This window comes from Panthera leo, chromosome D3 (genome assembly GCF_018350215.1).
Source record: "Panthera leo isolate Ple1 chromosome D3, P.leo_Ple1_pat1.1, whole genome shotgun sequence".
NCBI lineage: Eukaryota > Metazoa > Chordata > Mammalia > Carnivora > Felidae > Panthera > Panthera leo.
In genome coordinates this window covers 72625138-72640302 of record NC_056690.1, presented here as the reverse complement: position 1 = coordinate 72640302, position 15165 = coordinate 72625138, and the positions used below count along the sequence as shown (strand labels likewise).

Sequence of the window (15165 nt, the reverse complement as noted above, 5' to 3'; positions counted from 1 at the left end):
GCTCAGAATAAATCATTAGCCTAGAAGTACTTTGGAAATTCACGGTCAGCTATTTTTGTGAGCATAGACTACCCAGGTACTACCTCTCTGAGCCTCAGTTTGCTCATCCATAAAATGGAGATAACTGTAGCACTGACCTCCTGGCATTATTTAAAGTGTAAAGTAAAACATAGTATCCAACCCAGGGAAGCTTTAGATAAATGTTAGCTACAGTATTTCATGCATTGTCTAATGTGATATTTAACTTTACAAATGCATTAGGTTCCCTATTGGGAGGGATATCTTGAGGGTGAAACTGAGTCTTGAAAAACTCTGTACCTTCTGTAATCCCCATGTTATATCTGGTAAGCACTGGTCAATACTCAATGAATGGGTTTTGAATAGAAATTTGTATAAAACATCATGTGATTAATCATTTTAGTAGAAACTAAATTACAGAACATTGTTCCTTCTGATAAGGAAAATCAAAACAGAGCTTTAGACAATCAAAATATAAATGTCTGGATTATGGCTTGATATGGGATTACATGAAGTAGAAGGGTACTCCCGTGGAGATAGCCTAGAATAATGCCATAAGGTCATGCAAACTCTAGCTGTAGTTTCATGGGAAATTGTTTTTCAAGTTATACAACCTATCTGTGTCTTCATAAAGGGATCTACATACATGCTTAATTACGGAGGAGCTTATTTTTTTTACAGTAGGTGTGAATAATCTAGTCATATAGATGACAATGAGATTGAGTAAATTCAGTGACATGACAGGACACAGCAAAACCAATGCTTGTGCCCGTGGCATCTGACTCCATGTACTGATTTTTCTCCCTCTATCTTGTGCATGCTCTGCCTACCTTCTAAAGCTGCACTGGGGAGTGAAATGAAGTAATGGGCAGGAAAGTAGTTTGAAAAGCTCACAATGTAAAATCAAAGCATTCCATTACCATTATTTGTAAAACTTAAGTTTATTGTACTACTTTCTAGGGGACGAGATACGTTCTGTATTTATCTTTGCTACCCAACGTACTCCACTCTGTCCTCTAACTCTCTTTTTCACAGGGTGTAGATGTAGAGCATGGGTGCGTAAGAAGGGGGACGGAATGTTAGTAACTAAAAGCCTTAGGTCAGGGAAGATGGTGGGAAGAGGAACATTTAAAATCTTTGTTTTCTATTCCCAGATATCAATCCATGAGAGAAATCAGCCTCCACTTACAAAATAGCTTTTGGGTTGAGTCTGACTTTGCAGGCATTCTTTGTGAGACTCAATAATTCTGTGTCTGCTGTATTAACTATTCAACTGAAATAATTTGCCTCCAGAAATTTTGGAACTTAAGCCATTATGCAGAGAACACTCATTGTCCCTCAGAACATTTCACATACTGGCAAAGTACCCATTGCCATTCTGTGAAATGAAGGTATCGAGAAAGTACAGCCATTATGAACATAAAAATTTTAAGGTAGTCTTTTAAAAGCAAACTTAGAATCGGGCAATCTGTATATAAAGAGAGACTTAAAAAAATGTTCTCATGTATTTCATTGGTTGTCCTATCTGATAATGTTATCTTTATTTATAGTTCTGCTGAGTCTTAAATCTAATACTGCAAGGAGATGGATAGGGTACTTACAACATATGTTATATCAATGATACTATTTGGACTTGCCTGGAGAGTGTTTCCAAATACCTGACCTAGCAGGGCAGCAGTAACAAAGAAAGCTTTTTAAAATGTTTTCACCTAAAAACTGATATATGATGAAATGTGAGTTTTATGCCACTTAAAATTTCAAAAGAGACTAGAAGGAGATCCAGCATGGCTACAGGAAGAGAGAGGCAGATTTAGAATATTATTGGTGGGATTTTGCTTTATCTCCAGGTTCTTTAGAGTCTGACACTCCCAAAGGATACTGTCATCCCTGAAATCACCACTGGCTAGAGGCAGGATTAAGCAAGATGGCAGTTTAGTGGAAAGAACACTGGATAAAATATCAGGAGGTTCAAATTCTGAGAGCTATTGCAGTAGAGTGGTAAAGAGAAGGCACCTAAGGGTCATATGAAGAAGCAGGAGGACCAGGATTGAACTATTGGTTCCTTGGTTATTTGGTTATTGGGTACCATGTATGATCTTATTTTTAAAGCTACCTTCTTGATCCCAAATCCTCATCTTGTAAAGCTTTATATTTTAAAGGAGCATTCATATATTATCTCACATGAGTAGCTTATGAATTTGAAGTGTAGCAATGGAACTGAGTGTCTCACCCATTGCAAAGTTATAAATTATATGTTAAGTAGCGACAGCTAAGCTGTGTTTAACTGCCTCTATAATCTAGTGCAGTTCTAGGAGCACAGTAGGTACCTGATAGTCACCTGTTGCTTTTCTCATTTGTGTCTACATTTTGTGTACTGTTTGTATATACTAATATTGTGGCAAGCTTAGGAGGTAACAAAGTTGTGCCCATATGTAACTATTTGTTGGAGTTACTTAGGCCGGCTGACAGAGATTTAAAAGTAGTGAAGAAAATGCCTCAAATATCTATCTCTACAGAGCTCTTAACAGAGTTATGGGATGAGTCAGTGAAAGGGGTTGGTCTCACTCATATTAGTCAAACGGGAGTGTGCACTGTGGTTTTCTTTACCACATGAGGGTGTTTCAAGGCTAACTGAGGAAGTAGATGCCAATGGCTTCGAGTGCTTTCTAAAGACCTTGTTACAAAATCTTCTGTGTTCCCAGTCATATTCGCTGTCAAATGAGTCTCTGTAGCATTAATAGGGTTGCCTTTGGTGTCAATCTAGAGTCCAAATAAAAAGAAAGACACCAAAATCTATCCAGAAAACTGATGTGGAGCCCTGCTATTTTCAAAGAAAAATGGCATTCCCCTGTACAGAATCAAATTATTTATACAGACGCAGCATCTGGTGGAACTCAAATAACATTTTGCATTTCTTAATGTTTTTCTACCTTGCCTTAGAATTGTTTCCTAAGATACAATTATTCCCATTCTAATTTTAGATATTGAGTTATTAAAATGCCTTGTCTTCCACTTAGTGCCACTGTAGCAAAATGACTCATGACAGCCCAGGAAGCATTTAAAACAATGTATTAAGCAAATGACAGTTCACTTCAAATTTTACACTATCAATTAGAACTTCACCTTGTATTTCGCATTCGCAGAAAAGCTGGTCCTCCACCGGACAGTGTAAAGTCGCACTTCAGATGTTTTTTGGTTCTTAGGGACAGAGTTGTCTGCCCAGCTGACCCTCACAGCATCGTGGGTAAGAGCCACAGCCTGTACACCTACTGGTGGGAGCATGGGGGTGGAGACATCTGGGACCGAGGTGGGGAAATCATCAAGCAAAGGATAATAATCAACTGGGTCAGTGGGATCTGGGTTTAAAAACCCGCCAAATGAAACAAACAAATAAATACATAAATAAAAGAGTTAAAAAAATAAATATCAGTGGTAACACATCACAATGAGTTAAATGCATGGCAATAATGATGAAAGGGAACATGAGAAGAACAGAAAAAAATACAATTAATTCAATCGGAAAACTCATTAGAAACAGTATTGCTATATTATAAAAATAACTGACTATTTTCTATAATTCACTCATTTCCTTACAGTGGTTTTATCAACTCCACTTTTGGTGGTCACTTCTAGTTATATGTTTTAAAAGTTCATTTTTTCTTGGAGTGTTGCACATTGCTTCTTAAAATGTTTAGCATAGAACTTAACAGTTTTATAAATACACAGATAAAATAACAAGATCCAAAGGAGCATTTGGTTTATTTCCTGCCGTAAAGGAAATAAATGCCTATCTAATACCTGTTTGCTTATGTTTGTTTATTTTTCTCCCTTTCTAACTTGATTTGGTTTCCCTAACGCTTTCATTACTGCTTAGCTTATATCTGCATAAGTATTGTTTAAGCAAGAAACAAACAATAAAGACCAAAGGACCCTGCAGTCCTTAGCACTCTGTCTATGGCTATGATTGCATAAAACTAAACTGGCCAAGTCCATGGTCCACATGGTCCAATGATATGTTTGATAACTAGGTTTCTTGTAGCACTTGGTACAGCAGGTTTTCTCAGATCGAAATCCTTAAAGAAAGCATGGAAGTGTCCGTTTTACCCACATTCTCACAGAGTAATTAGATAAGTTTTTAGACTTTTAAGGCATACCTAGATTCTATATTACTTGTTCCAAAGTGTCAGGTTCCACGGAAAGACTTTATGTTATTGACGGGGAGACAGAACGAACTGTGTGAGATACACACATGCTTTGATCCATTAACATAATCAGAACCTGCATAATGCTGTGTGTGGTTTTATAAAATCCTCTAGAAAAATGTTGTACTCTTTTTACGGTGGGGGTATCAGAATCAGAGGAGCTTATTTTCTGACTGTAGTAAGGGTCCAATTTTGAGTCTTTGATTTTATACCTAGGACTTTTACATTTTTGAAATTTTACCTTTAAATCATGTAATATTGTATTCTCACTAAGAAAAAAGAGCCTTCAGGCTGGGCCTATGATGACCTGGTAAAATGTGGAATATCTGAAGCAGTATACATACAGAGCTTATATTTTTAAATAGCCTAGTTCCAAGCACAGCAGCTGCTGGCTGGTTTTGTTGATTACTTCACTTTGTCCACTGTATTTCAAATGCCTATCCCCTACTCATTGCTCTGTTTTCCAATGAATTATTTAGTAGTTTACTGGGCTGTGGTCTTTGGAGCAAAATATAAAACCCGAAAACAAAAACAGAACAAAAGGAAAGGGGAAAAAAAAAGAGAAAGAGAGAGAAAGAAAAATGTGTGTTTAAAATTTAATGACAGAGCCCAGGCTTTCCATATTTCCTTTGATGTGTCTTTTTATTAAGGGCTCCTTTAAACCCAAATGGATTTATGAAATGATGAAAGGGGAGCTGAAGAGCATCAAGGAGGATCCTGATCAGTCATCAGGTTGGTGCCCTGGTGGCAGGTGTTTTGGCCAAACTGAGGCTGGTGCTGCCTCACTTGTTTCTATTCTTAGCCGACTTTCCAAGAAGAAGGTTATACACACAGGAAGACTGCTCTGAATCACAAACTTCTTTGTTGACCGACCGATATAATGTGTTATACCTGATTTGTTGTTTCTTTGCTTAATCTGGCTCTTAAACCTATATGAATAATAATAATCTTCCACAGGTGCCATATATGAGGTTTTGAAAAGTAGCAATTCTACTAAAAGAAATGTTAGCATTCAGCCTGGCTGTTTTTGGATTGTAGAATACTATATTTTTCATGACTTGTGGAGTTTCTTGGAGTCTCAGTTCCAGAATGCGTTCCCTAAATTTCAAGTAATGTTGTTTATTGGAATTTATCTATGGACTTACATAATTTAAGAATTTCTATCTCTGGCCAAGTTTTTCTTGACTTTTTTAAGGCAATTTGTTTTCAGGCATGGCTTGTCACTTATCTCCTTTAAGTTGGAAATTTGTACCATCAAATACAAGAGCCACTAATTACATGGGCAATTTAAGTTTGAATTAATTAAAATTAAATACAATTAAAAAATCACTTCTGTTGCACTAGCCAATTTTAAGTGTTCCATGGCCATAGAAGCCAATCTATCATCTTGGATAGTATAGGTATGGAAATTTTCCAATAAAGCAGAATGTTCTAGTGGATGGCAAGCCCTACACTAAACACATAAATGCCACATACACTGCTAATTTTCTTTCTCTCAGGAGAGAAACTGCTTGAGTAGTTAAGTTAAAAATATTCTTTTGTTGCTGAACAACTTTTTCCGGTTTTCAGGTGCCTTATATGCTACTGATTTGCAGTGGTTATATTCAAGAGTAAAAACTAAATAAATCAAAAATTAAAAGGGCAAAACATAGCCTCAAAACTTTTGCTAAAAAGAGAAGCCTATTTGGTTCCTAATAGATGTTTTGGTAAGAGTTCATGAATTTTTGGCTAACACGCCAAAGTTCAAAGCAAGCTTTGAAAATAATAACATAATTTTGCATCTGGATTGTACTTCATTCAGACATTGATGAAACAGTTGAGAATAAACAAGTTCAAACGACACACCTCTTTATTCCTTTGCCCTCTTCCCTTATCCAGGCCCAAAATGTCTTGTTCTTGCAACAATAAGAAATAAAAAGCTCTACTGAAAACTAAAAACTCTTCACATACCCATTTGAAACTTTCCTCAGCTCTAATACTAATATATTCAGGATGAAATGAGGCTCCAGAGTGTGCCAACATCTAAGAGCATATACTTGTAGAAAGCACCATGGCCTGATACTTACTCCAGCCTGATGCATTTATTGCCTGTGATTTTTTACTTACTTTATGCTGTCCTCTTCCAAGTCTTCCCAAGGGAATACTTGGGAGAAGCTCAAAGACAGAGAATGTCTTCTCTGTGGCATTATGACACATTTATTGACAGAATTTCTCCCAGAGCCTTAACCTTTGATTCCATTTATTTGTCCTTTGTTCTCCATGATGTGGGGAAACACAATAAGTCTGCCACATCCAAGAAAATTGTATACTTTTCCTCTGGAAAGAACTGGTTTTATTCATTCCTCTTCAACCCCTTACTGACTCTGCTTCATTTAGAAAATGCCTCACACAATTTCTAAGTTTTGGTATCCATTTACTTCCCAGATCCATTAGGATTAGAGTCCAATCAGGAAAAAAAATAGTCTTATGGATCACTGGTATTTTAGAAACCACTCTGGGAATGCCATATGCTGAGGATTAAACAATGACAATAAATGTGAAGGCAGAAGTTAATGTCCCAAATGGTTCTTTTTGAGCAACTTATCTTCAGTTTATCTAAACTCTATTTTTACTACTACTACTACTACTTTCTGCTCAAAAATTGATTTTTTGGGGGGTGGTCATCTAAGTGTCCCTTCTTTGTGGGCTCTACTTTTGATACGAAAATAGTTTGAAACGACTAGTGACAGTATAATTTGTGTGGCCTGACCACAAGCTCAAAGTCCTGTTGATGAGCCGGTGCTCAACATCTTTCACCAGAGGCAGGAAAAAGATGGACTAAAAAAAAAATTATGGGAAGGACAAGTACAGCTAAAGTAGCTCGTTATTTCCCAAAGAGTCCTGCTGCTGGCAGAATAAGAACATAAGGGGAAATGAAAATTCTAGATACCTCCATCACATTATGTTTCCATTCTGGACCTCCACATGCTTCATCTCTCTGTGTTTAGAGATCGTATGTTTGACAGTAAAGATTCTCTAAGGTAATACTTCTTATGTGCCCTTCTGGGGAGACATGAGTCCCTTGGGTAACACAATTAGAGACCTAAACGGTCTCCCCAGATAAATGAATCTATTGACACATACCCCAAATTTTGCATACCACGTTAGGCAGGTCATAGACCTTGAAAGATTCAAGGAGACTGTGGAATAACAACTTTGCCTTACAAGAAAATCTGGTTGAAATCAAAAAAGTGATGGTATATTCTGGGAACCATCATATGAATTCATTTTACAACTGTGTATTCTTAAGATAGTCTATGAAAGGAGATCGTGAGTTTGGAAAATAAACTGTACAAAGTTTACATACATTTAGGGGGTAGCAAAGAATCCCACTATTTATTCTATTTTGATTTATTTCTCCTTGTCAGGAGGCATCTAGTAATTTTCCACGTCCTCCAGTTCTTGCTATGAAATCCTGCTCTCAGATCCTTTATTCTCATTAAGGTGAAGATAGCTGATGAGTTAAATGAGGTCTGAGGCTCGTGAGTTTTGAAAGGGGGCAGGATCGAAGTGTTCATTAAAAAGATGGACCTCTTGAGTTTTACTTTCAGATTTTAGACATAAGGCTCTTGGAGGTGCTTGTGTGACTTTCTAGTGACTCTGAACAGCTCCCCCCAGAATCTAGTGATTCTGAACAGAATAAGGGGGTACTTAATTCTATTTTTTTAAAGCAGGTTTCATGTCCAACATGGAGCCCAATGTGGGGCTTGAACTTACAACCCTGAGATCAAGACATGAGCTGAGATCAAGAGTTGGACACTTAACCCACTGAGCCACCCTGGTGCCTTGTACTTATTCTATTTTTGAGTAAGTCCAGCCTTACTCCACAAATAGTCTCCATAAATGTCCTGGATCTCACTCCTTTCTGAGTTCCCTGGGCTCTTTTTCTCTTGTGTGCTGCCTTTACACTCCAACTCACATAAGAATTCCCAGAGGTGTTAAACCTCAGAAGCAGCGAGTACTTCCAATGTCATGATGCTCTGGGCACTGTTAGAGTGACCTGTAGTTCCTGGTTCAGGGAAAGGCCACCTGTATGACTCAGCCTAGTCCAAACCAGTCCCAGGAGGTCAGTCCTTCCTTGTCATATTGGCTTGAAGGATCCTCTGTAGAGAAGCATGTGGCCATCTGGGCATTTGGTGGCTTTTATGTGGAAACTTTCCTGCCTAAATTGTGCTGATCTGCAAGATGAAACAAAATGCTCAGGAGAATGAAGAGTGGTATTGGGGAATCAAAGTATGAGCTATTGAAGAAGACAGAGAAGAAGAGATCCCTATTCTCGAAGCCCACATACTAATTTATAGACTGACTTCCTCTCAATTTTGAAAACCAAGAAAATAATGAAATATGTGTGTGTATATGTGTATACATGCATATCCAGACACACACACACACACACACACACACACACACACATACATACTCATAAGGCTCAGAACATGACTACATACATTTTGGTTTTTTTCTTTGTATTTTGTTTTATTTTGCTTTAGGCGTTTGGTTTTGTTTTTGCCACCACAACTCAAACACTGACTACCTTGTCACGAGAGGATTAACTATTTTAGCTTACCTGTTATAGATCTGGTGGTGGCACTTTCATAAAGAGGAACTCCTTCTCCTGCATTGTTAAAAGCTTTTAGGGAGATGACATAATGGGAACTTGACTCTGAAGAAAAACAGAAAGAAAATAAACATGTTGATTTATTTAGTGTACTGAAATATCCAGGATAAACATTTTCCCCCAATACAATTTAATATGATCTATTAAGTAAATTGTTGCTTAAAAATGAGTGAGTTTGCTTCTGGGAACTAGGTGGCAGTGGTGACAATACAGTTTTTGATCTTCCTGAATCTCCACAAAAAAAGAGACTGAATGGGGGTGCCTGGGTGGTTCAGTCAATTAAGCATCTGATTTCTGCTTAGATCATGATCTCACGTTTCATGAGTTTGAGCCCCACATCCGGCTTTGTGCTGACAGCTCAGAGCGTGAAGCCTGCTTTGGATTCTGTGTCTCCCTCTCTCTGCTCTCTCTCTCTCTCTCTCTCTCTCTCTCTCTCTCTCTCTCTCTCTCAAAAATAAATAAACATAAGAAAAAGAGAGAGAGAGACTGAATGACTAGATAGAAAACCAAAAGCATCTGGATAATTACAGCAAAAGTAGGTGATATGCTGTATATACTCTCAAACTCTGAAATACAACTGGATGTGGACAAACCACTACCAACCTTAGGACTTGCATGTTATCAGCAGCTATGTAGGAGAAATCAGAGGGAAGCATCAAACCTGAAAACAGGGTAATTCTAAAATAACCATCACCTAATGCTAGAAAATGCAGAAGACCAATCTGATAACATAACCAATCTGATAACCAATCTGAGTAAATACAAATACTCAAAAGTAGCTTGGAATATCTCCTCTCCAGAACAGGACTTATGCTGGAGACAAAGTACTGGGTACAGAGTTACAATCTGAGCAGACAGAAGTAACAGAAATGAAAGGGAAGAGAAAGTCTAGATAAAAGTAGGGGAGAGGAATAATCATGAAAACTTAGAAAGCAAGTTGCCATACAGTTTTCAGTGTGTATCAGGGGTTGGCCAACTTGTCTCATAAAGGGCCCAGATAGCAAATTTTTAGCTTTACAGATCGCATTGTCTCTGTCATGTATTCACCTGTGTTTGTTTGTTTGGTTGGTTGTTTACAACTCTTCAAAAATGTAAAAACCATTGTTAGTTCAGTGGGGTCCAAACAAAAATAGGACCTGGGCCAGATGTGACCTACAGGCTCCAATTTACAGAGTCCTGAGCTCTGGCCCAATGAAAGCAACAGAAGAAGGAGCTGTGTGGATTTAGAAAAGCACATTAAACAGGAACATAGGGAACATAGGAAAACAGGTCACATGAAAGCAAGCAAGCAACAAAAGTCTGTTGAGGTTAAATGCCTTACAAAATAAAATGAGGAGAATGCCACTTCTATAGACAAGCACACTCCCAAAAAGGGATTGAAAATACACAAGGAAAGTAGGTCACACCTGTGATTGACTATTTCAAAATGAGCTAAACCACATTAAGAAAATTAGATGCCAGATATTCAAGAGTAACATAAATTAGAATTAGAAAAAAAATAGAAGTGAGGTGGCATAACTCAAGAAAGAATAGGTAAGTAAAAACACAATTTTCAAAATAAAGCGTGACTGATGAACAAACAAGCTCAAGGAAAAACAAACACAAAACAAAAAGAAACGAAGAGAGAGTAAAATAGAATTCAGGAGAGAGTGATGCACAGAAGGAAGTTCTAACTGATGAGTAATGCAGTTCTAACTGATGAAAAAGAAAACCAAAGAAAGACAATGGAGCAAATACAAAAGAGTGGAATTCAAGAAATGTTTGGGGAGTTAAAAAAAATCTTTTAGGCATCTGGACAGAAAGAATACATGACCTATCAGAGGACAATTAAATTATGATCAGACTTTTGCACAGTCCCATTTTATGCCAGAGGGAATTGAAGTAATTTAGTTGAGATATTCAAGGTAATAAAATGTAATTCAAGGATTTTATAGTTAGCAAAAGTTAACTTTAAACATGATGGCACACCCAAGCTGGTATCAACATATATGCAACCAGGGAATGTTGCTTCCTTGATCCTGAGAGCTACTAGAAAATGAGCTTTCGACATCCTAAATGACCAAGGGAGATGCAACCCAATAGTTAACTGGTGAACGACAAATGCTAGGAACGAAGACGAGGTGAGAGTTAAAAGGAGAAGATTTTATTTTTGTAATGGCTACATGTTCTGACACTGTAGCTAGTCTATAATCATAAGTCAAAAATAAGAGAGAATAGGGGTACTGTATGCAAAAATAAATGTTTTGATAATTATTATTCCTGATGATACCATTATTCTTGTTAAGCTGAGACTAATGCAATATTGGATAAAGCAAATGAATAATCATGAGAAATTATAATCCTATCATCCCGTGTCCTTAAGAACCAGAAAATTAGTGTGGATTAAAGGACACACTGATGTAAAATAGAAGAAGTCTATAAAGTCTTATGTTTCTAAAATTTAATTGGAAAAACTCAGTTTAAACTCAAAAGGCATTTTCTCTCTGTTGTAGTTCTACCCACTGAAGAAGTCTAGAGATATTGTCAGTAGGGGTGCTTGTTAGCACCCCTAATGTCCCGATTAGGATTTTGAGAAAAATACTTTTTTGCACTTCAAGAAACAAGGGGTCCTTGAAAACCTGGTTGATTCCTGGACTGAGGTAGGATGCATATCAATTAAGCCTGAAACATGTTGATGTAACCAAATAGGAAGCAACCAAAGACTAATAGGCTCATGTCAAATGGATTCAGGAATCAAATTGAAGAGCCTCCAGCAGACCAAAGATGAAGACAATCTGAGATTCAATAAAGGTAAGAGTTTCAGTGAATTGAAACCCAGCAAATACATGTGAATGTATGAATTCATAAAGATATTTTAAAAAGTAACAAAAGTGGGGCACCTCAGTCGGTTAAGCATCTGACTCTTGGTTTCGGCTCATGTCACGATCTCATAGTTCATGAGCTTGAGCCCCCTGACAGGCTCTGTGCTGACTTTGCAGAGCTTGCTTGGAATTTTCTCTCTCTCCCTTTCTCTCTGCATCTCCCCTGCATGTGCACGCTCTCTCTCTCTCTCATAATAAATCAACTTAAATAAATAAATAATAAATAATAAAAGTTGGTGACTTCTGAGGTTGACAGAGAACCAAATTGTTGTCTTGAAAATTAGGTAAAGGATCAAATATTATGTGTTTCTTAAATAAACTCTATGACTGTGTAACCAACAGAGTGTGAGGGGAAGCATCCACTTATAATCTCATTCCAACTAACAAGTAAAAACCCAATGATAGAATTCAAATATTACTATTTTGCAGCTCTAATGAACAAAAGGATATGGGCATTAAGTATTTGTGATGGCTAAGATAAAATACAGATATCTAGGCACTATGTATCTCCGAATAAAAGAACTCCCTCCCTCTAGAGTCTTGCCAAAGGATGGAATCTACTTAGTCTGATCAAACCTCTAGATTCAAATGCCAGTTTGCAGGAATAGAGCAAAGAAACAGTTTAAGTCTAACTAATGATAATTCACTAAGCTATATATTTGTTGCATGTAGTTTTCTTTATCTGTCTTTTATTTAACGATTAAAAAAAGCTTTAAAAATGAGTGAATTTAGGGGCACCCAGGTGATTCATTCAGTTGAGTGTCTGACTCTTGGTTTCGGCTCAGGTCATCATCTCATGGTTTGGTTCCTGAGTTTGAGCCCTGCATTGGGCTCTCGGCTGACAGAGGAGAGCCTGCTTGAGGTTCTATCTCTCTCCCTCTCTCTCTGCCCTTTCCCAGCTCATGTTCTCTCTCAAGATAAATAAACATTTTAAAAAAATAAGTGAATTTATCTCTGACAGTGTTCTTTGAAAATTGATTAGATGACTTTTTCTTCATGAAATTTTATGTAACCTAAATATTAGCATTCAAGATATTGACATTCCAAACCACAATGAGCCACAATATAGCAAGAGGGATAGAATAAAATTATGTTTAATGTAGTCAAAAGTCTTCAATTAAGTGAATTGCTTCCCCTACAAAAGAGGATATTTATTTATTAATTTTTGCTGTGAACCTAGTTTACTAATAAGAAAGTAATCGGTCAACAGTGATAAATACTCTTGGAGATACAAGATTATTTACAAAAGATAGACTTCTGTTGTCAGTTTGCAACCATAATTCTGGGCAGAGAAAACAATGAACAATGAAAGATTGCATAAAATTAAGCAGTACAGTATATGACACTACTTGTGAATGCTATGTGAGTTTAGAGGACTGGAAAATTAGTGATGGACTGGGTCATCAAAGACTTCTTGGCAGATAATGGACTTGGAACTAGGGCTTGAGGATATGGGTAGGATTTAGAGATAGAAGGATAATAGAAAATAGAAAAAAATCTCAGGAAAAAGGCGTATGTTAAAAATGCAGTTAGATGTGTCAGCAAAAATACTTTTCTAGTAGGAAAAGCATCCTTTATGGTTATTGAAATGGAGACGACGTCTGATTTCATACACATGACTTATCTGCACAATTACAATGTAAACAATTACATTATGTTCAAACCCTATATAATTGCCTTTTTGTGGGTAAAATTGCATTTGGTTTTACATTATACACATATAGTATATATTTGCATTTATCTATGTATTTATCAAGAGAGTGAGGAAGAGGTTAACAATTCCAAAACTCATGTGCTTGGGAATTAGGGTTTTGATTCTTGTTTGGTTTGGCTTGGTTTGACTTTTTAAATCTGAGGGAGAGAGAAAAGGAGAAAGGCAGAGAGAGGAGAGAGAGAGAGAGAGATTTAGTCACAAGGTGTGAGATACAATAGGGCAGAGAGGATGCTTGACAGTAATACATCTAAGTAATTCACCTAAGGAATGGAGCCACCACTCTAAGCTGTTATTAGCATGTGGAAGGCAGTCTTCTAGCCTATCAGCGTATGAAAGGTAGGCCACAAATCTATAAACTCAGATTCCTATATATACAACTACATGCAAATCTACACCTATTCATGGAAAAATAAATGATGAAGTCTGGGCTTCCTTAGTTAACATGTCAACCATAAGATCAACAGCAACAAAGTAGAAACTATACTAAGGAAGTAAGGAGTGTGAAATAAAATAATAAAGCAAATCTCATTTATGCAAAGTGATTAGGTATGATTGTTTTATGTTGACTTCTCCATTTGGAATTCAGAGTGAAGGCTGTCTGACTTGATCAGAGGCTGTTCACTTCCTGCTCAGAGTTAACAGCTGAAGCTGTTAGCATGGTTTTTGGGACATTGCATTCATGCCTTCACCTCTCGGTCCCCACCTCCCAACTACCCAGTTAATACCTCCTTAGAAAACATACTCCGAAAGCCTCCATAGCTTTTGGGCACCATTGGCTTTCTGCCTTTTGGAGTGCATATGATGTCTCATTTAAGAGAAAAAAATGCATCTTACTTGGTTCATTCTCAAGTTTACTGGTTTGGATTTTTATCTCAATCTGAATTATAACAATACCAGTACCTCATCTAGCTGCTATCTGGCTTTTGAGCAGTACTCATCATTTCTTAACCTCCCCCATAGTAAATGTGACATAACTGTCATTTCAATACTGACACTTGCTTACAAGTCTCTGGTAATCTGAGTAATGGCAACTTCCCCACTTAATGTCTAGCCATGGATATGCCAGCAAAGAGTCTGAACTTTTATAATTTCCTAGCTGTTGGATTAATGAATTACAAAATTGCCAATTTCCACAGATCCCAACTATGCTGTGCACATCCTAGGGGATAGCTAGCTTAAATTTAAGTAAAATGTGGTAATGGCTTAGCCTTGGGAGAGGTAAACAGATTTGCAATGGAGTTGTCACTGGCATAAGAATATAGTTCAGAGCCAGCAGTCCTGGAGAGGATTTGGTCTGGTCTTTTCCTGTTTTCAGTTAGCAATTTAAGGACCAGGTAAGTTCACTGACTTTTATAAAGTAACAAAGAAATAAAAGACCTAGGTCAACTCCACAATCCTTTTTGTCTACTTTTTTTTCTTTTAATGAAAAAACCAATATTTCCTTTATTTTCCTCATATTCTACCTGCTCATTTACATCTTTTGGACTGTCTCTGGTCTCTGTATAGTGCTTTTATGAAACTGCACCTGGATCTCCTCAGGATGCAATAGGAAATTTTCATGCCCCCACAAATCTTGATCCAAAACTGAATTAGCCTGAACACCAATAACAAAAATATTCAGTTATTGTTTAATAGTGGATAGTGGGATATAATGCCTTGATCCCCTTTTCCATTGTGATACTGGCATCTCCTTTGAGTTTGTGTTGAGGAGAA

General features: G+C 37.2%; 1 protein-coding gene across 1 annotated transcript in view; it reads right to left on the bottom strand.

The window, feature by feature from the left end:
* DCC (DCC netrin 1 receptor) overlaps window positions 1-15165 on the bottom strand; it is a 766352-nt gene that overhangs the window by 118568 nt on the left and 632619 nt on the right. Inside the window, exons 16-17 of the mRNA XM_042909706.1 lie at window positions 8827-8922; window positions 3142-3314 (exon numbers count right to left, since the gene is read on the bottom strand). Coding sequence (XP_042765640.1) covers window positions 3142-3314; window positions 8827-8922 — 269 coding nt within the window. The remainder of the gene's footprint in view (window positions 1-3141; window positions 3315-8826; window positions 8923-15165) is intronic.